This window comes from Anguilla rostrata, chromosome 7, assembly GCF_018555375.3.
Source record: "Anguilla rostrata isolate EN2019 chromosome 7, ASM1855537v3, whole genome shotgun sequence".
NCBI classification, from domain to species: Eukaryota; Metazoa; Chordata; class Actinopteri; order Anguilliformes; family Anguillidae; genus Anguilla; species Anguilla rostrata.
The window spans coordinates 53,246,328-53,267,972 of NC_057939.1; the positions used below are offsets into that span (position 1 = coordinate 53,246,328).

General features: G+C 42.8%; 1 protein-coding gene across 12 annotated transcripts in view; it reads right to left on the bottom strand.

The window, feature by feature from the left end:
- The window catches only part of si:dkey-237h12.3 (teneurin-3), a 335,946-nt gene that overhangs the window by 145,109 nt on the left and 169,192 nt on the right, over positions 1-21,645 (bottom strand). For 10 of the 12 annotated variants that reach the window (XM_064345147.1, XM_064345156.1, XM_064345154.1 and 7 more), the window contains 2 exons: positions 12,321-12,751; positions 7,917-8,195 (listed from right to left, as the gene is read on the bottom strand). In XM_064345147.1, the coding sequence (XP_064201217.1) occupies positions 7,917-8,195; positions 12,321-12,561 (520 nt within the window). In that variant the 5' untranslated portion in view covers positions 12,562-12,751. The remainder of the gene's footprint in view (positions 1-7,916; positions 8,196-12,320; positions 12,752-21,645) is intronic. The other 2 variants (XM_064345148.1, XM_064345151.1) reach the window with 1 other exon arrangement.

The window sequence follows — 21,645 nt, forward strand, 5'->3', positions numbered from 1 at the left end:
CTTCACGATCATTTGATTAGTCGCTAATTAATACAGTTAAGCAATTAATCAGCCTGTTGAACCAAAGGGGCTTTCTGCAAGGTCCGGCAATTGACTATTCTGGCCGTACACTTGATTTAAACAACGTGTGTTGCTCACTCCTGAGTGTCTAGACCACAATAAATACTCAATACAAGCAGAATGAATGGGAGGAGGAGGAGGAGAAGGAGAAGAAGAAGAAGAAGAAGAAGAAGAAGAAGAAGGAGGAGGAGGAGGACTTTTTTCCCATGGTACCCTGTTTCTATATAGTCAGATATAGGAGACACCACATTAATAGGCAAATGTTCTGACCACCAACGCACCTCTGCACTCCTGTTAGGCACATTTGTACTGTTCACTAATATAGTCGGCCATAAAATTACAGAACAAACTGAGCGCTGAACCATGAAAACAGGGCTAAGTGGATGAAAAATAATGATAATACATCAAACGCATATCTCCTCGTTCAGCTTTCCGCTGAAAATGATAAGCGTCCATCCAGAGGGCGTAGATAAAAAGGGTGCATCGCTCCCATGACTTCCTGGCACAGATAAACAGAGGATTGTAACATTTCCAGAATTTTTCTTCCAACACGCCACAGAGGGCATATGTTCCCGTTCTTCAAACTATGGAAGAAAAAAAAAATGGGAAATGGAAATGTTGGTAAGCTTCATGATTTCAAAGATTATTTGTCTAACTTCTATTGAAAAAAGTGATCTCAATCGAGACGGAAATTTGGCAGATGGTGTGCCATGTTCGTCAGTGAACAGAATTCTTTTAGTTACGTACATGCAGTGCATCTAATAGCAGCACAGTATCTGGTGCTTGCAAGTAGCAATTCACATATTTTTAATGAATACTGGATAAGGGGAACATTCCTAATTTCTTTTCTGAACTCTAATTGACTGTCCCAGCTTGGTTCTCAAAGTAAGGGGTTGTTAAAAAAAATGCTATTTGACATCGCAGGCCATTTCGTCGCTTCTCCTTGTCCTTCTGAGCACGCCCAGTGCACTCCTGATCCACCTCAGACAACGTGGGCTTCAGAATCAAAGAACGCCTCTTAGAGACCTTCAAAATGGGGCTTTTCAAATCCCACCAAAAAAATATGTATAATCATTTCACTGGCGCGGAATCAAAGGTTTGCACTTTCATTCCAGGCCAGTCCTGGCACTTCCCTTCAGCGAGTGTTCCACACGATCATCACCCTGAGTGTGTGTGTGTGTGTGTGTGTGTGTGTGTGTTTTTTTATTATTTTTTCTTCTTCTTCTTCTTCAAAACCAAACGATACATCAAACCGTCACCGGGCATGACCAGCTGACGCCTTTCCAGTACATACGAGCGTACCCTCACCCCCACCCCCCCCACCCCAAAACCCCCGATGAGAGCACATCTGCCTTTCGCACTTTTGCGCGGCTGAAGAACAGCTTGCGCAGCCTCCTCGCTTTATCACACCTCATCTGAACCCGCAGCCGGCCAGAGTTTACAATCCGCCAACTCAGATCAGCCAACCCTTCTGCCGCTTCGCTGCAAGCAGCTGTATTCTATGGCTGAACGTCGCACGAAGCTACCTCGCGTTCAACGCGTTAGAATAAACCGATTTTGTAGAAAGTCAAGAATAACGTTAAAAAAGCAGAACTAAATATCACATTTGTCATTTTTTATATAACAGTATTGGCTGCAACACAAACAACAGCCATGGACTACGGTGAAGACAGCACATCAAGGAGAGTGAGCAAGCTACAGGGCTGCTGGAAAATAAACTTTTCCCGCCTTTTTTTTATTTAATGACTTTGTGTTACTTCCTGACCCCAATCTGTGCTCCGCGAGACCAGTGAGGCGTGAAAGGAAGACGAGCTGAGATTCCAGAAGATTCCCAGCAGGTGAAGACGCCGGAAGAGGGTCTGCGGCTCGGCTCTCTGCTATTGTAGTCGTTCGGCAGAGGGGTCAGACAGCATTTCCAGCCGAACAAAGCCGTCGCTACACCGAAGACAGAGAGGGACGGAAGCATCCTCAACCAACTCCAGCAAACTTTCTTAAAACACCTAGCTGTGCCGGTGAAGAACTGACGTACTTAACTTGAACTCAAACGAACCTCAGCCAGCTATCTCCAGTGTGAACGCAGGCCACAACTGACAACAACAAAACAGGCTAATAATTAGGCCGGAGGACACCTGATAGTAACGTTACTATGGAGATTTTTCAGACTAATCAGAGCCATCTTTTCTAGGAAGACATGCAAATTATTTTTTTGCCTTAAAAAAATCCAATGGCAAATAAGGCGTGTGGTGCAACGCAATGGATTTTAAGGGATTACTTAAGTAAAATTTAACATTTAAGGCAAGTAACCCTTAAATAACACTTAAGTGCTTTTCTGTGCAACTCACTTAACTTTAAGGGATACTTACAGGGTACTTCTAAGGGAGAAATGAAGGTGTTTTGTGCAAACGGTGAACTGTGCCTTATAGCAATCAGGTCCCAGTGTAGCTGGGCTCCAACTAAAGTGTCAGGAAGACGACCACAACAATTCCTAAAAGGGTTCTGTGGTGAGGGTGAAATATCATGTTTCATGTCCTGAGCCATGCTAATCCCATGTCCCCTAACCCCCCCCCCCCCCTCCCCCCCCGCCCCAGCACCCCCCCTCCCCATTTTCTGGTAGTTAGTCATCCATTATAGCTGCACTGCATTAAAGCCCAAATCTAGAGAAAAAGAAAAGTTCTCAGCTTGTTTGTGACAAAGCAAGTGTTTCCATTTTTCCCAGACTTGAAAAAAAAAAAAAATCAGCATTTTCATGAGGAGGTGACATTTTGATATCTGGCTGATAGGAGAGCACTTTCCGAACAGCGGATCGCGTTAAGAGCCACCGCGGCACGCGCGGAAAACCCGGCGTCGACTCGACCGCCGGTCTTATGAATATGTGATTCCATTAGGGGCGACGGCTGCTTGTTTGGAATGCGAATGAGATCATCTGTTTATATGGAGACTGAACGCCGAGCTGCGACATGGCCCCTCGGAGACGATCGAATAACGGGATAGCGACATCTCGGGACACGACGAAAAAAAAATAAAACACGCTGTTTTTTGCGTCGTGTTTCGAAACGGCGTCAAATGTAAACGTGTAAATGCGAGATCAGCCAAGGAAGGTATCGTCTACGCCCATTACACAGGTTGAATACATTGCTAATGACAATTTAATTAGAATGGTTTAGAAGAAGAAGAAGAAGAAGAAGAAAAATAAGTGCTGTAACTACAGTAATAATCCTGTCTGCTTCAAGGTTGGCTTGCCATAAAGACAGATGAGAATATCGAGGTTTTAACGGACACTTTTCATTAAGTTTGGGTTCAGTGTTCAGTGAATCATGCAGTCCAACACTACTAGTGAGGAGCCATTGAATATGCAAAGCCCATTTAACGTATGTACTGTAAAATATTATTCTTTTCTGAAAGGGTCATACAATACATTGCACTCTCTGCTCAACCCTCTTCCACACAGAAAAGTAAAAAAATATATAAATAAAATAAAACTGCTCCAACAACTGAGGTATTTACAATATGCTTTTTCTTAACTTCTCACAGAGCCCACAATTCAAGCCAAAGAAATAAATTCTGTATATTGTGCTATTAACACTGATCCAGTTACACTGAACACTGGCATTTAAAGGGGATACTCCAGTCATTAATGTGGGCAACACCCATAAACCAAAAAGTGAGACTAGAATATCTACACTAAAACTCTACACTAAATTATTACTAGCATTTTTTTTTTTTTTTACATTTTCCACATAGCACATTGATGTTTACTGTCTGCAAAGACAGCAGCTGTACACAAACTGGGGTAGTTGGGCATAGCATGCCAAATGATCCTGGATTCTATACAATAAGAACTACTCATGCCCAATATGCATAATGCAACATCAAAGGCTACTCAGGACCAAACACCCCAAGGTACATTAAAATAACACGTACATAATTTGCAAGGAGAGTAAGACAATGTTTCAGCATGGATTTTAATTATCCAACATGGTTTGGGCACCATAGTTCCAGTGAAGGCAAATCTTAATGCTACAGCATACAGTCACATTATAGACACGTTTGTGCTTCCCCATCAGTTTGGGGAAGGTCCTTTCCTGTTTCAGCATGACAGTGCCCCTGGGCACACAGCAAGGTCTATATAAAAATGGTTTTGTTGAGAGAAGTGTGGAAGAACTTGACAAGCAAAGACACCTCACAAGATGCTTCTCAAACCACTTTGCCCACCCTCCTTCAGCACAACGCCACAGTGAATTCTGCACTTTGAAAACTGTTCCATAAGGTGTTCTAAGCATTCCACTGCCTTGCCAGTCAGAGCATGCTCAGAAGGCTTCATTAGAAACCGGTGGTCTCCTGTGTCTGATCGCATCAGTCCAAAGAGCAATAAAATAAAATAGTGAGATCATTGAAGAGTAAGTGGCGCTCAGAGACTCTGTGTAATGGCTTTAGCATGGACATGCGCTTGATGAAAAACTCAGCAATAGACCATTTCTCTCTTAGCTGCTCTATTTAATAATGAAAGTCACAGGCCCCGATGCCACAAAAAAAAGAAATAAATAAAAATCAGAAATTGGAAATAAATGGCGATGGAAAAAAATCAAATTTATATTTGAACTATTTCAGTCTTGCCTCAAAGGAAAGAAATAAAGATTTTATTTGGGACTGTCAGTAATACCTCAAAACTAAGACACAGTTACAGAAATAGAACAAACCATTAAAGAAAGAGCGGAATTACTGGTAATTTGAGTGCATAAATCCACCCTGTGGTGTTATGATGTATATTAATGAAAACACAGGGCAAAATTATGGTTTCTCCATGCATGAAAACAGTATCCACCGGCAACCAAGATGGCGTCTCTCAGCAGGCGCAATTCATCCATGTGCATCGTCATATTTCAATAATTAAAAGTAATAGAAGACAGAATGAGATGAAAGCCACAGCGGGGGTCCTTGCTAACAAGAGCCCAGATGGACAGCTGCCCCCCAGACCCCCACCGCCCCCAATGCCGCCCCCAATGCCACCCCCAACCCCCCCAAAGGGCGGAGCCCGCTGGGAGTGTGAAGCTGGACAGCGCACAGTGGCACTCTTTTCAGGGGGCGGATTCAGAGAACATCGGAGACGACAGGAAGCAGGCGTCCAGCACGCTGTGCGAACACGGCTGAAAGTGCCCCTGCCAACGCGGCGCCATTTTGAAAACTTTCTCCAGTGATTTTTATCTTATTTATTTATTTTAATTAATTAATTAATTAATTATGTATTTATGTATTTTTTTATTTAATATTTTTATTTGTCTATTTGTTTCCAAAAATCATAAATAAACAAATAAGAACAGCAATAAATAAATAAATAAATAAAATAAAAATCAGAAGGAATACTGCAGCGGAGTGGTGGTAATGGGACTGAAAGGAGAGAGCTGGCACACAGTCGGGTTTTAATGCCGATTTAACGACAGCAGGTCACCCCGTCCGTTTGGGAGCGTCTTTTTAATACCCCAGAACACAAGGGGGTGAATGGAAAAGTGTGCGGCTTAAGTGCCCCTCTTTGATTTCTGACCCCTCGTTTCCCCCCTGGGGGAGGTGGGGGGGGGGGGGCGGACGGTGTCCGGTGACTGTGTCAGGTGGACGGAGAGGGACTGGAGATTCTCCGAGAGGTAGACAGTGGCGGTGGGTAAAAAGCACCCCTGTCTGCTTCTCAAATATCCCTTGTAAACGTTAGCCTCCATTGTGCCTCTCTCTCTCTCTCTCTCTCTCTCCCTCTCTCTCCTCTCCGATTTTCCCACTGCACAGCAGCCACAGCGGACTCGGGTGACCTCAATTTACTGTCTCCATTACTGAAATTTAAAACCGAGGAACAATTGCCAAAAACACTCTGCATGTGATTTACGTCATTATTTTCTCTCTTATTAAGTTATCTGGTAAATGAACAGAGGCTGCGCTAAATTATCCAGGCTTCAAAATGCAATTACTTCCCCTGCTTTGATGTTAATGGCCAACAGTAGAGAGCCAAGTGCGCAGTCATGTAAACAATGGCCAGCTTCATGTTAAATGGCAGCAACCTTGGAAACAATGCATCACTCAAACCTTCACACCAAAAGTCATCCATCAAATTTACAATCTCCTTTGGTGGCTATGTACTACCACAAGAAGCAAGTAGAAAACAAAGAAAATACATATATACGCACACGCGCACACAGGCACGCACATACACACACACACACCACACCCACATAACCACGCACACATAGCATTGATTTATTTATATAAATCAATCTGATTGCTTAATTTTAACATTGTGTTAAATTAGAATTCGAAATTTTACAGTTAATTTTACTCTCATAAATGTTTATGATTATAGAGAAAAGCTGTTTTTTTTTACACTACAAAAATCTAAAAACTGCTTATTTGTTTTGTCTTTCTTGACTAAATTGCATCATTCATTACTAAAATATGGGTGTATTATTTATTTGTTTGTATTAAATGTTTGAAAACCAGGCAACAGGCAACAGTCAATTTTATAGCCATGTACCGTTTTTTTTTTATTTTAAAAAGGTTAAAAACAGTCCTGTTAAAAACAGACCTAAAGATATAAAATATATCTCGGAAAAAGGGTGGCTAAAAAGGTACAAATGCTTGTCATTGGACTGGTACCCAATTGGTACATAAAATTGTACCTCAGTCCAGGAATAGATGATTCATTTGTACATTTTTTTGCTTGTAAAAGGTACTTATTAGTGCCAAAATAGAACTGTGCTGCACTTTCAGGGTACAGTTGGGAAATTTGTTCCCTATAGAACAGAAATATACTTCCACCATGTCTTTATTTCTGGGAGTGAACCCAGCGAGAGCAGGCACTAAAGTATTTCAATGAAAGAATTGTATTTCCCAGCAGTGGAGCTGATTTTAGAATCAAGCCTCAAAAAACTGCCCCATTTTCCTAGTGCTACATTATTCTGGCTTGGGGAAAAAAAAGAAGAAAAAAAAACATCACGAATTACAGTGGGGGTGAACAAATCAAAGAACAGCCATCAAGCGAGTGCTTTTTCAATGAACGCAGTTGAAAACCAAAAATCGCATTTGAAAATTAGGACTCTTAGTACAGAGAGAATGGGAAAGCAGAAATGTTCGTGCATCTGCTCACGGGAAAGCAGTAAAGGAAGTACAGAGACTTCTTTTCCCTGTTTTTTTTTTTTGCAGTTTCAAATGTGCACCCCGATCTTCTTGAGTTTCAAGCATGATCAGATCTGCACTTCAGCCTAAGTCTTCTAACTTTCAGGCATGATCAAATTTGCACTTCAAACCACCGAACCCTGTTAATCTACCATTGTGCGCGTTCATTCAAGCATTTAGGCATTCTGAATTTTCTCAGAGAGATCTCTGAAAGAGTCTTACAAAGCAATCTTTGATTACACTCTGGCCCAGGGGGAGACTATCAAAACATTCTCTGGATCCCCACAGAGAATAACAGGTGACTCATACGGGCTCGTTTCTTCACAAGGAACCCGTGAAACTCCCATTAATCCCCTAAAACGCGACTGCACACGCTCAGCTCCAGCCTATCACTGCCAGCTCTGAAAAAACCAGCCAATCAGGAAGCCTGCCACAAAAGACACCACCACACAGGAAAATCCAGAGTCTTTGCTTGATGCAAATTCTTTTAAAATGGCACAATTTAGACACACGGGAATTTCATTTTTTTTTTCAAATAAGCGTGCAATCCATTTTCGATGTACAAAAAAAAAAAAAAATTTACATAAAAAAATCCTGGATTGTACTTTGGGAAACGAAACAAAACGAAAAAATCCAACAAACCGGCGCAAACGCGGCACGGAAATCCCGAGCGGGATCAGGAGACGAAGGCGAGGAAGACTCACCGCCCTCGCTGTCGGACTTGTTGTCGTGCTCCGTGTCGGTCAGCGTGAGCGCCGAGTTGGAGCGGCTGGACAGGCAGGAGCTGCGCCCCGACTTCACCCCCCGGGCCCAGAGGCGCGCGGCGTGGTCCGGCGACATCGCGCCCCCGCTCCCCGCGTCCCCCTCGCCCCCCGTTCCCGCCGGGTAGCCGCGGTGGGACAGCCCCATGTCCGCGCAGAAGGCCACGCCCCGCCGCGTGGCCGGCTCACATATCCCAAGCTGCCGGAGGGTGAAGTTCTGCCCTGGAAAAAAAAAAACAAAAAAATGCCAAAATCCCGAAATTAGACACGTCCTCAGCCCAGGAACTGCCACATCACTGCCCCTCCATTTTCTATCGATTTACAACTTCACCACGTCAGCTTCATACATATGCAGTGGCCAGTTACTGCATATATGTGTGTGTGTGTGAGTGTGAGTGTGAGTGTGTGAATGTGTGAGTGTGTGTGTGTGTGTGTGAATGTGTGAGTGTGTGTGTGTGTGTGTGTGTGAGTGTGTGTGTGTGTGTGTGTGTGTGTGTGTGTGTGTGTGTGAGTGTGAGTGAGTGTGTGTGAGTGAGTGTGTGTGTGTGTGTGTGTCCTATGCATTATTTGTGTTTGTATTTGTATGATCCCCGATGTGTATATGATCTCCTAGTACAAGCACATGGCTTTCCGGCCAACAGGGCAACACCTCGGGGGCATTCTTTTGTGGTTTCCATGGTTATGCTCATGCTTCTCCTTTCCCGTCTCCTAGCAGACCCTCATATATACGTCTGTCTTACAGGCGAGGCATGCGGGTCTGATTTGTTCCCGAATTTTAAGTGACTCATAAAAGCCTTTTAAGATTTTAGAAAAACAAAATCCTGACAGGTAAATGGGGCGCTGGGAGTTTTGAACAATGAAGGATTCCTAGGGATAAAATACACTGAAAAGTGATAGGGCTGGGGTTTTTAATGGGTGGGGGGGGGGGGGGGGAGTGGGTATCTCAGCTAACCAAAAACTGAAACCAAAAACATAGTTCCTGTCAACAGCATTCCAACGTGCTGTATTTCCTGCATGGGTTAAATAAAGTTAGTTTTCCGTAAAAAAAAAACACATTTAAGTACAGCTCAAAACTCAAAACATACAGAGCAACTCATAACTACAGAAGCTGGGCAGCTGCCCTTGTCTGAAGCACAAAAATCATATCATACATATGCAAGACCAGCATTCATAAAAACCCTGTTCAAATTTTTTATTTCAGAACCCAATGAATCACAGAATTAAATGAAACACTTTGCATGTAAAATATATCTTTAAAATTTTTTTTAAAAACTTTTTTGCCATCGTACTCATACAGTACAAACTAGAATTTTATTTTCATTCTGTCCATTTATGAAGAAAATAGTTTTTTTTTTAATGTTTCAAGATCTTTGCCTATTTAGATTTTTTTTATAACACACTAAGAATAATAAGAAATCATAAGTGGAAGCTAGCATGTATTTTTTATATATCAATTTATTCTGAAGAACCATCAAAGTCCTCTTGTATTCTTGTAGAAATCCGATTCTCTGAAGTGCTGCTTTCTAAGATTAATTCTATGCATTTATACTTATACTACTACTAGATTAATTAAGGCCATTTATGTGAATTAGATACCAAATATTATACTGTGCTTTTTGAACTAACATATTATACGCTAAATGAATATTGTCAGAGACTGACCTGACAGCAAAATAATAATAATAATAATAATACCACCAAAGAAGTATACATTTATTTTAGATAAAAATGTTTTTATTCAAATCATATAATAATAACAGGTTAATAATAATAATAATAATAACACAAAAAGTATAAACATAAACCTATAATTTTATTTTTTAAAATTTTGATATTTTTACGTAATAAATAAATAAATACATCCCTTGCCTTACAGGGAGCTATTCTCACGTGATGAGAGGGGTACAACCCAACAAAACCCCTCCTCCCGGTTACATGCTTGGGACCGCTGAACTCCTGAGTAGTGTGTTCGGGGAACGTAGCACAGTCCACCCTACAGCCCTCCATGTTATTTTTTTTAAAAACAAAGTATGTCAGAAAACAATTAAATCACATTGTGAAGCAAGAGATATGGCCATGGTGTTCCTGCTTCAACTGTTTACTTTTTTTTTTTTTTTTTTGATGAATTGCTCTGTAATCTGCAGCTTCTGTCTGGCACACACATCTGGATCAGCAACACTTAGTCAGCAATGTGGCAGGATTGTGTGTAGAGAACCGTAAAATGGAATCCAAGATTCAACTGGGGGCTGAAATCGGAATGCCTGCCCCCCCCCCAAAAAAAAGAATTAATTAATTCATAAATAAGTAAACCTTGCAAAAAATGTTTGTTTGTGTGAATGTGTGTATGTGTGTGTGTGTGTGTGTATATATATATATATATATATATGAGAGAGAGAGAGAGACATAGCTCTCAATTTGTGTTCCCCATGCACTCATTCTTATTTGGTGTGCTATTAAATGCTGGGAAGTACTTTAAATCTTACCACCAGAGTCATTATTTCCACATTACCCAGTCATCTGTGGAATAAGTGCAGTTTCCACCACATTTGTGCTTGCTCCAGATTTAATCATTTTAAATGGTCCAGGAGCTTGTAACTGACAACACAGGGTGCATGTTGTGCATCAGTATCAAACGGTTCTCCAAACCAGTACCATAATTACAATTTCGAAATTAAATAATTTGAAAATATTCATCGTGAAAAAGTACGGACACCCCTGTAAGTAGACGGGGACCGGGCGAGGCATTCCTGGCTCAACTGATCAAAGGATTTCGGAAACCGCGGGGAACATATGGTAGAAATTACAAACAAATTAATTAATTCATATCATTAACGTTTCCAGGCAAAAATGTGTTTTCATTTTACGTTGCCATTTATGTATTTATTCGTTTCCCTACATATTCTCCCATACGCATGACATGGGTTCGATCCAGAAATCCATTTACTCAGCACTCCGGTGGTACAAGGCAAACTTTGCAATAAGAACAACAAGGTTTTATGTGCTTAAGATATTATCGCATTAATCTGCTACTCATAATATATTGACATTGGCCACCATAATATTGCAGTGCTGTTTGAACCATGCATTGAAATCATGACTTGTCAATTACTGTTATGACTGCTGTCAAACCACAATTACCGAGAAGATCACAGTGAACGCCCCTTACAGTCTTTTCTCCAAATAGCCACCTTCTTTTGTGTTAATGAAAAAAATCTAAAATGGCTGGCTTTGCATGACATGCAATTACCCCACAAAAAGATAACAACTGCTGGTTAATTACAATTCTATTAATATTAAATGAACACAGATTAGATCCAATAAAATCCGTGATAGGATATTTAAGTAATTATATTTTTCCTATCAAATATTTATGAAGTATTAATTGGAGTTTGTGAACAATCAATAAATCAAGTAATGAAATCAAAGGATATACCTTTCTGTTAACAGAGCAAGTACAAGTCACTTCTACCCCTTCAAATACAGAAGAAACAACTTTCAATGTTCAAATAACCCGTTATTTACCATTTCTAATAGTAAATCTATTAAGAGCGTACATTAAATGATTACTCGTCTGTCTACTTTACATTAGAAATTTGTTAAAGCAATACAGGCTTATGTGTATGTACACACATACTGTGTGGGTGCGTGTTTGTGTGTGTGTGTGTGTCTGTGTGAGCATGCATGCTAATAAAATTAAGAAAATAATAAATTCAACTTTTAAAAATAAATTGAAAGACAAATTTCAGCTCAGTGGATTATAGCCCCTGAAGCATCCATACAACCATGAACAGCATCTATTTTTTTCCCAGAACAGCATCTTCAGGGAGCGTACACTCGCTGTCCCCACACTGAATCAGACAAACACTGAGCGCTTTGATCACAAGCACAACCCCATTTCACCCCTGCAGCTTTGGAAGCACCCGCTTATCTGAGGTTTTCGTCAGTATCTTCAGAAATGTAAAAGCCAAGACTTCCATTTAAGATCATATGTCTCAATTATAACTAATAATAATCATAATCATAATAATAATAACAATAATAATAATAACAATAATAATAATAATAATAATAATAATAATAATAATAATAATAATAATAATAATAAACAAATCAATTTTTAAAAATAAATAAATAAATTTGAAAAACTCATAAATTAAAGTTTCCAAAATAAGCAACATGAATTCAGGAAGATTAAAAAAAAAACCTACAATGAATGAATAAATGAATGAATAAATAAATAAATAAACGCAGCAGTACTGTTTTCAGCATTCCTGTTTCTGAGAAATCCGGCTGAACACTGAACATCTGCACACTGCACACGCTCCCCCAGGCCTCCCCAGCACTGACCTGGCCTGGCGAACTCCTCCGCCTCCCTGTGCACCATGTCCTTCACCCGGTGCTCGTACAGGAGGCGGGAGGAGTCATGGTCGAAGGCCTTGAGAGTCTCGCTGGAGCTGTAGGACTTCTGGGTGGGCACGCGGCCGTCCTCGCCGTCCACCACGTAGCCGGCGGGGCCCGCGTAGCGGCGCTCGCCGTCCCGCCTGGTCTTCGTCAGCGAGCAGTACGGCCGCCGTTCCTTCACTTCCATCCTGCCGGCATCGTGTGCGCCAAGAAGGCGGTCGTCCGTGCGCCAAGAAGGCGGTCGTCCGTGCGCCAAGAAGGCGGTCGTCCGTTCGCTAAGCGGTCGTCCGTGCGCTAAGCGGTCGTCCGTGCGCTAAGTGGTCGTCCGTGCGCGTCTCTCCGTAGACTCCGCCCAGTCTCGCCGGCTCAGGGTCTACCTGGTCAGAGAGAAAGAATCCAGGCGAGCAGTCACTAATCCCGGTCGCTTAAATCCTTCAAAGGATCTGCAAATCGCCACGGAAACGTACGCTCGCGAGTATTTTATTTTTTATTTTTATTTTTTTACGTGCAAACTTACGGCCCCTCACGCACCATCTGTAGATCTTGTATTCCGCGCCCTAAAATTTGGACTGGTCAAGGAAAAAAAAAAAAAAACATTCAAAAGAAAAAACTTTAAAATAAATAATTTAATCATAAAAAGTGCATATTTTTCAAAAAAGTAAGAGCATAATAAAGCTTTTTATATAACTGCTTCAGCTATGTTTTTTTTTGTTCTGATAATTGACAGGCTTTCATTCTCTCTCCAGGAGAATATGTTACCCACAGTGAAAACGTTCCCTTTTTCAGTCATTTTTTAAAGCGTCAAAGCATTATGGGAAGGCTTTGGATGCGAGTGCACTTCCTCGTGCGGCACTGCTAGGCACAGGCCATGGGGACTCTTCCAGACAATTTGGAAATATGTTCAGAATAATTCACACCAATTCAAAAAGCCAGATTTTGCCCAGACTTCGAGGCCGGTTCCAACAATAATGTGTTAGACACCGATTTAAGCCTTTGGCTGCTGAGAAGAAACAATAACAACTGAGGAAGAAGTTACTTCTGCCATTTTCTACTGGCACAGAGGCCACATTTTGTTTACATGGATCATTTTTATTTTATTTTATTATTCAAATTGTGTTTTTTTAAAAAGCGAGTTTTAGAAGCTGTCCATTTGCGGGGGGAACACACCGATCTGAAAGCTGCAAATTCCAGCCATGCCCACACAGCCCACCTTTTCTCAGGCTACTGAGAGGCTTCCTTTGAAGTTTGCCTCTCTGTCTGGCCCAGGCTGATTAACACAGCGGGAGGAGGGGAGGGGGAGGAGGAGGAGGAGGGAGGGAGGGAGGGAGGGGTAGGGAGGGGAGAGGTAGGGAGGAGGGAGGGAGGTGGGGAGGGAGGGAGAGAGAGAGGTGGGAGAGAGGAAGTGGGGAGAGGGAGTGGGGAGAGGGGAGGTGGGGAGAGGGAGATCTGGGGAGGGAGGGGGGAGAGGGGTGGTGGGGAGAGAGGCAGGGAGGGCAGTTACGCAGAGGGCTGTGGATGATGCCCACTCTCCTTTACTGTCCTGCAGATTTACTGAGGCCAGTAGAGCGCATGCCACTCACACTCTTGAGTTGAGCAAAGTGCATTCTGGGAAATAATGACTGCTGCTTACACTATCTAAGCACTCAGACTACCAGGGATGATAATCAACTTTCCCAAAACAAGGTCAATACCAGATATTCTCGAATTTGACCAAATCCCACTGCTTCTAACAACAATTTATCAGACAAAATTCTCACCCACATGGCTAAGCTGAGGGCTTCTGGTCTGCAGGTGTTGAGTGTGTGAAGCAGGCACATCACTCATCCAAAAATAAAAACAGAAACAGCAGGACTTTCTGACCTTGAACCTATGATTTATTAATTTTTTATTTTTGGAATAAAATATGGAAACATGCTTTTTTAAACACCACTTCACTCAATGCATCCTTCCAATAAATGCAATATTATGTAAAAATTAGCATAATTTTTATGAATGGATTAAGAAAGATATTGCCTTAGAAATATTGCAGTCTCACTCACATTTGCTTCCTGTATTCTATGGCACAATCACACTGGATCATTAACAATGAAACACCAACTGTTTCTCACTAACCAGCTTAATTTAGCCAAGCAGTAAATTAGCTAAGCAAACAAAAGCAAAAACACATTACCACTGCATGCCTGACTGGCATAGATATGCATGTACTTGCTGCATAAATAATTCGCTCATGAATTACAAATGTTTGCTTACACGTAGAGGTGACACATTTCAGTTGTCACACTGATGTATTAAAAACACAACCTTTACAAACAAAAGTTTTCATCAAAATCCATAAAAATGAAAGATTCACACAGCAAACCCAGAAGGAATATGGCTGGATGGACAAGCCATAATGGATAACATTACATTAGTATGTACTGCATGAGTCCTCTTAATTAAGGAGCTTATGTAAGATCGGGATAGAACGATTAAACTATAACATTCAAATACAAATCTGCACGCACATTAATGCGCTCTCAATTCACTTATTTTATTTTATCGCCCCCGTACTGCAATCTAGATTTGAATATTTAATCACGGGGAGAGAGCACTTGACCCTTTCCAGGGCAGAACTCATCAGAGAATCTAATATGAAAAACACACAAAGTCCCCCTCCTAGATGAATCACCTGGCATTCGTCATAGTCAAGGCCGTACGGAATAACAAAAGGGCCCACAGTGCCATCTTCCTGATTTAATGCAAAGTTAAGTTGGAACAACAACAACAATCCAACGCGCACAGATAATATTGCATTCCGAGGACAGAATCAATCACGGGATTAGAAAAAAGACAATATGAGAACTGGAACCGAGCGGAATAGAGAAGGAGGCGCACAGTGATGAGGAGGTGGGAGGAGGACAGTGGGGGGGGCGGGAGGAGAATGGAGAGACTCCTATTTTACATGTAAATATATCACCCGTGTCAAACACACAGCACCAGCTGCTGCTGATGTGAGCCGATTTCTGCTTAATGTATGTATATATTTTATACGTACACACACACACACACACACACACACACACAACACACACACAAACATGCAACACACACACACAAACCACACACAACACACACAAACACACACACGCACACTGCGCATGCACATCACCACAAAACACACACACACACACCACGCGCACACGTCATTCACAAGCACCACACACCACACTCTTCCCTCCACATGTGCAAAGACTTCTCCGCCACCGTCTCAGCAAACGCTGCACCTTGCTCCGGTTCTTCGCCCCCCTCTCTCCTGCGATAACTCGAGACCACTCAAACAGGAAGTCACCCGTGAAGCGTATTAAAAGCAAACGCAGCAGAAAGTGGCGGCCGCTGGACGCGCTGGGATCCATCAGGCAGGAAGTGATGCGTTAAAAAGGGGGGGGGGCGCTCGGCAGGGCGGCACTTCGGCTGATCTACGGCCGGACGTGACCCTCGGCTGCTTAGGACGACGACTCCGGCTCCCGGGTCGAAGGGCACCCCCGCTCGCCCCCCCGCTTCACCTGGGGAGGGCTGGCCAGGGCGCCTGGGGTGCCTCCGTCAGAGGCAGGACTCTCAGGGTGACCTCAGAGACCAGACTCATATAAAAACCCAACTCGTCAGAGAAGAGTTTATTTTTAAAGCCCGCTTGGAAGCCATTGCAGTTTCAATACAGAAACTTGTTAGCAGCTTACTTTTTAAAAGCACATAACGGCTTCGAAATTCACGGTTGAGATATAAATGGGCGTCATTTATCTCGCGGAAACAAAAACGTGAAACTCTCTCAGGCTCACGTTAACCAAAGGCCTTATTTTCTGCAGAAAACTAAATCCCTATGGGGAGAAAAAAGCATCGGAAATCTGCCCAGGGAACCCACGGTGGAAGAAACTTCTGAGTTGGCCTAAAAAAAAGACGTCATTACTGTAGCACTCTACTGTAGGGTGTGGGGCCCATTCTCTGAGCGCACATAAATACATTTCAGAGCAATTACAGCTATGAATGCCAGACACCTACACTGAAATGCCATCAAAAAATAATTTAGCAAATAAATAAATAATCCAGGGAATGCAAAAACATAAACTTCTGAGTTCATTTCGGTTCTGAGCATGAGGGTTTCATCGGGGGGAGTAAATGTTGATTGCGCAATACGGGTGTACCGGGTCCAGTAAGACTGAGAAAACACCAACACATTCTACAATCTGTGTGTTTTTATACTTTGCAGGACCATCCAGATGGTCCTCCCACAGTCGCCTCATCATTCCCCCATCACAGGAACCGTTCCAACCTGCTCAACCTACAAGAGCACACAAGGACACTTGAGCGAATCATATGGCCAATAAGTCCCCGCGATGTAATTAGCGATGATCGCACATAAAATTAAGCCGTGTCTCCCAGTTAGTTATTTTTATTTATTTTTTTAAACCTAAGCTGACTGTCATTATAAAGTTCTAGCTCTCAAACACAAGCAGTCAACATGTTACATACTGCATAACATGCTTTCCCAGTTTCAACAACCTGTTTATGGAAGACCGACCGTCCTCATTCAGGAAATGCGCCCCCCTTATCACTTTAATGTTCCTTAAGAAGCTATTGTAAACCAGCATTCATCAAAATTTATAAAATGCATTTATAAAATTAAGATGTTGGTGTGTGTGTGTGTGCATGTGTGAGTGAATGTGAGTGTGTGTGTGTGTGTGTGTGTGTGTGGTGTGTGTGAAAGAGAGATACCGGAGAGAGAGGGAGAGAGAGATTCTCTCACATGGAATTTATCGCTGGTATGATTTGTCTTGATGTATCTCCCTCTATTTTACTGAATTCTTTCTTATTGTATTTAGTACTGCATTGTTAAGCACCTTTTAATCATTAAAGTCTTAATCTCTGCATCTGATGTACAGCGAGAATTCTGGTATAAAATGGCTGCCATACATCACCCAGGTGATCCAGCTCTAGATAGTTATACACAAAACTGCTAAAAAACAAAGAAAACCCCCATGTTCGTAAGCCACAGGGCATTTATGCAGAGCAAGTGAAACAGAATAAAGGCTCTTAAATCTTAGACTGACTTTTTGCCGTTTTTGCTTTCTTTGTTGAGTAATGATATTGCTTTAAAATTCCCTAATCTGAAACAGGCAGGCTTTGTTGGACCATTTAATGTATCGCACTCGGTCTGTTTCTGTAGGTTTCCGCTTTTGCTTCTACAAAGACGCTCATTACTCATGCAGAATACCAAGCATGTTACCCCCCCCCCCCCCCCAGTGAATTGCCATTATGAAATATGCTAGTCATCGCAAAAAGCGTTAGTCATCACAGGAAGGCCGCAGAACTCTTCCTCTCCATGTATTTAGAGAGCAAGGTGATGGGATTCAATCTTACACAAATATCTCTCCCCATAAAGTGTGCATACTTTACATCGGGTTCATTTCAGAAAGCATTTTCATGTCATTCCAGCCGCCAAATTGTCCGCACTTGAAGGAACTGCTTTCCTCTCCCATCTTCGTGAGAAGCCCCAATCCCCGGTAAAAAATAAAATAAAATATAAAATAAAATATAAAATAAAGTAAAAAACGGAGCAGGTCCACTAAGATGCTGCGGCATGTGAGATCGCTCTTTTCAAGACCGGACATGTGTGAGCACCAGGGGCGGCCTTGCACGGCAAATAAAACTGTCCCCGGCAATGGAAAGACGGCTGTGATCACAGCCCCCAAACAGCCAGGCCCCCCGCGCCCGCCCCGCCATTGCCCCCCCCCCCCCAGCCCCACGCCCCAGCTCAGTTTATACAGAAACCTGAGACACTTGTTCCCTCTCGTTGGGCCCCTAATAAACCGGCCCGGTGAGCCGGTGATTGACAGCCTCTGTGCCGCACCGGCGCTGGGAACGCAAGTTGTTTCCAGATGGCTTGGAGCCGTAGCCACGCCCCTCCCCCCGCCCACCCGCGGCCGCCAGCCAATCAGCGGAACCGGCTGACCCCGCCGGGCCAATCCCGGCCCCGGACTCCCAGAACAAACCCACTAACCCCCCCCCCCCCCCCCCGCCGCGCAAACGCCACGCAGCCAGGCTGCAGCTGCAGCAGCACCTGCGCAGATCCATGCACTTCCTGTGAGGCTCATCCTGTTCGCTTCCTGTGTTTCACTGTTTGAACTCCAGCGTTACGAACACGGACACAGACTGAGCCCTGCGAGGAAGAGACAATGGGAATGTAAGAGATCAGTAAAACGGCTAATTATTTCTTAAGTAATACACTGCTAGCGTGTGTGCGTGTGTGTGCGTGTGCGTGCGTGTGAGTGTGTATATGTATATACACACTCACGCACAAACTTACATTTCCCATTTTCTCGACAGGTCACACTAAATAAATGCATTGACAAGGTCAACCTATGCTGATTTAGAATCCACCTGTGTTCAACTGCAGAACATAAAAAAATCACTGAATGCCACACAACTCAAACAGCAGTTCAGATCTGTCACGCAGTCGTGAAGACCAACTGCCCGTGGAACTTCGAGATTAAGTTGTTACGAGCCAAAAAGAAGGTCGTAAAAAGACTGGCAAAGCTTTGAACCTTTCCGAGAAGCGCCGTTAAGTCCATTGTAACAAAAAGGGAAAAAATAACAACCTAGACACTACCGAGTTCGGGCCATCCTACCCAGCTGAGATAAGTGGAGAAGCCAGCTAAGAGCACTGACAGAGCTGCAGCCCTCATTGGCTGAAACAGGAGAACCAGCCCAGACATCAATGATCTCTTCAGCACTTCACAGATTTCGCCTCTTCGGGAGAGTGGCCACACGGAAGCCGCTTCTGAGAAAGGCCAACATTAAGCCATCCCTGGGTGTCACCAGCAGCGATGTGGCAGACCCAGAGACGCCCTGAAAGAAGATTTCTGTGGTCTGATTATACGTAATGTTGAGCTCTTTGGCCTGAAAGCAAAACAGTGTTTTTGGCGCAAAGCAAACACAAGCCTATCCCCCAGGTAACACAGTCCCAAAAGTCAAGCGTGATGGTGGCAACGTCAAGCCACGGTGTTGCTTTTCCACAGGAGGGACCGAGAAGCCTGTTCATCAAGACCAAGATGGATGGAGCCCAATGCAGACAGGTTCTAGAGGAGAACCTGTTTCAGTCTGCGTTTAGGGCAAAGATTCATGGTCCGAAAAGACAATAACCCATAGCACAACAGTTTTCATTTCAGGGCAAATAATTAGTTTGTATTTTCAAACCAAAATTGTTGGACTTCTTTAGCTCACCTGTCCCCTGTGCTTTCAGGCAGAGCCATCCCTATGTGGACAGGTGATTTCCTGTGTGATCTCCACTGCCACTGGCTTAAACTCAATTCACTTTTTGAAGCTCACAATTATTCATTATTCTCACTCAGACTAAGAAGGAGAAAAAGTGAAGCTCTTCAAAGCCTGTTGAATAAGCTGTCGGGCTCCGTTGATTTATGTGCAGTTTCTCCATTTTAAGCTTTGGCACAGCCTGCCTTTTGTCACATAAAACAATGTGTTAAACGGGCATGTTCATCCATATCATTCTCCCCGAGGGATCATCTGGTGAATTTTTCACAGGAGTTTATTTATTTATTTATTTATTCATTTATTTATTAATTCATTCATTCCTTCCAGGATACATATGGTAGCAAGGAATAAGATCTACATCCTTAAATATTTGTCTATATCCCTCACACAGATATCAGTGCTTAAAGCAGGCACAGACATACACAGTGCACTCTTCTTGGCTGTTGCTTGTCTGCATTAAGAGCTTTTAAAATGCCTGTGGATTGTTTCGTGGCACACGTATGAGCTTAGTGTGTGCGTGTGCATGCACAGTAATCACGCATGTGAAACCAGTTTTTATAATGATGAATAATTTTCGGAACTATCACCTGAACACACATCTAATATGAGCATTACACCACACCCTTGTCCAGTAGGCAGGGGCATCACTGAAAATATTTCATACTACCATTTCTTGGATGATACTCATTTCACTGACTCTTTTCCAACACATTTTTGCCCACCATTCAGCTCACGTCCTTTCCAGCCTGACAAAACTCCCCTTATCAGTAAAGTGGGACAATTTAAATTATGTCACAAATACAAACATTTTAAATCTTCAATTACATGCTTAAAGGTCATTGTGCATATTAAAAATCTGTGTATTGAAAGCACCATATTGAAGTTCTGTGAGAAAAACAGAACTGCGCAGTACTGTGTTCTCGGCTGAAATCTTGACAGATCCCATCCGTGCAAACAGGCCCTTCTCATTCTGAATGCGACTACAAAGTAGGTTATTCATAACACGCAGACACAAATATCATACCTTCGGAATAAATATGCAGGTTCACTATATCATTTTGACTGCCTCGGCTAGAGGGGAAAGTCAAAACGAAAAAGAAGCTGTACCTCAGCCAGCAGGTGAAGTCAAGAATGAACAAATAAGACAGTGGAGTAAGATAATATTACCTTTATGGTGCTTTGTCTATAACATTTGATTTTGAAAACTATCAGATGTGATTATTTTTTTCATTTCCAAAACACGTATAAAAATAAGCTTCAATGGCGGACAAACTTGCTGTGATGTGTAGCAATGAAAACGGAGGACTTCTGTAAAATGTGCACTCAATTTAGCTAAAAATAGTAAAAAACCAATTGAATTGAATCCCTCTTTTTCAGATTGGTACTGGCCGATGTTCTCCTTGTAGCGTGCCTGAGAAAACTCATTTCAAAGCCATAAAACAAGAAACAAAAGTGCGCAATCATTAGATTACCGGTGTGGACAATTCGTCGGCCAGAAGTCGCCCCGTCCCAAACGGGTACAGTGCCGGGGAATTACAGTGCACCACAAAGGACGTATTGATTAAATTCCTGCGTCCCTTGCTCACCGGGATAATAACATGCATGGCCCCTCCGAGCCAAGGGAACAATGGGCTGATTGTAACGGACAGGAGGAAAATCTTGTGTTTCTCACAGGCTCAATCAACTGATACAACTGAAGAGGAACTCCCAGCGATGAGGTAGGTGGGGGTTGGGGGGGGTGAAGGGGGGGGGTTAAGTATTAGATTTCTCCTGGCAGGGGACTGATGGTACCACGGCTAAAAGAAGACTTCGGCGACAATAAAAAACAGCGTCAGAAACGAGGCAGTAATGGCCCAGGGCCAATACCGGAGCAAAGAATCAAAGGGACTCTCCGGAGTCAACTCAAGCTGTTGAAACCCTCTCGTACATTACACTGAAACACAGACTAATCAGACTGCATCAGCGTGGG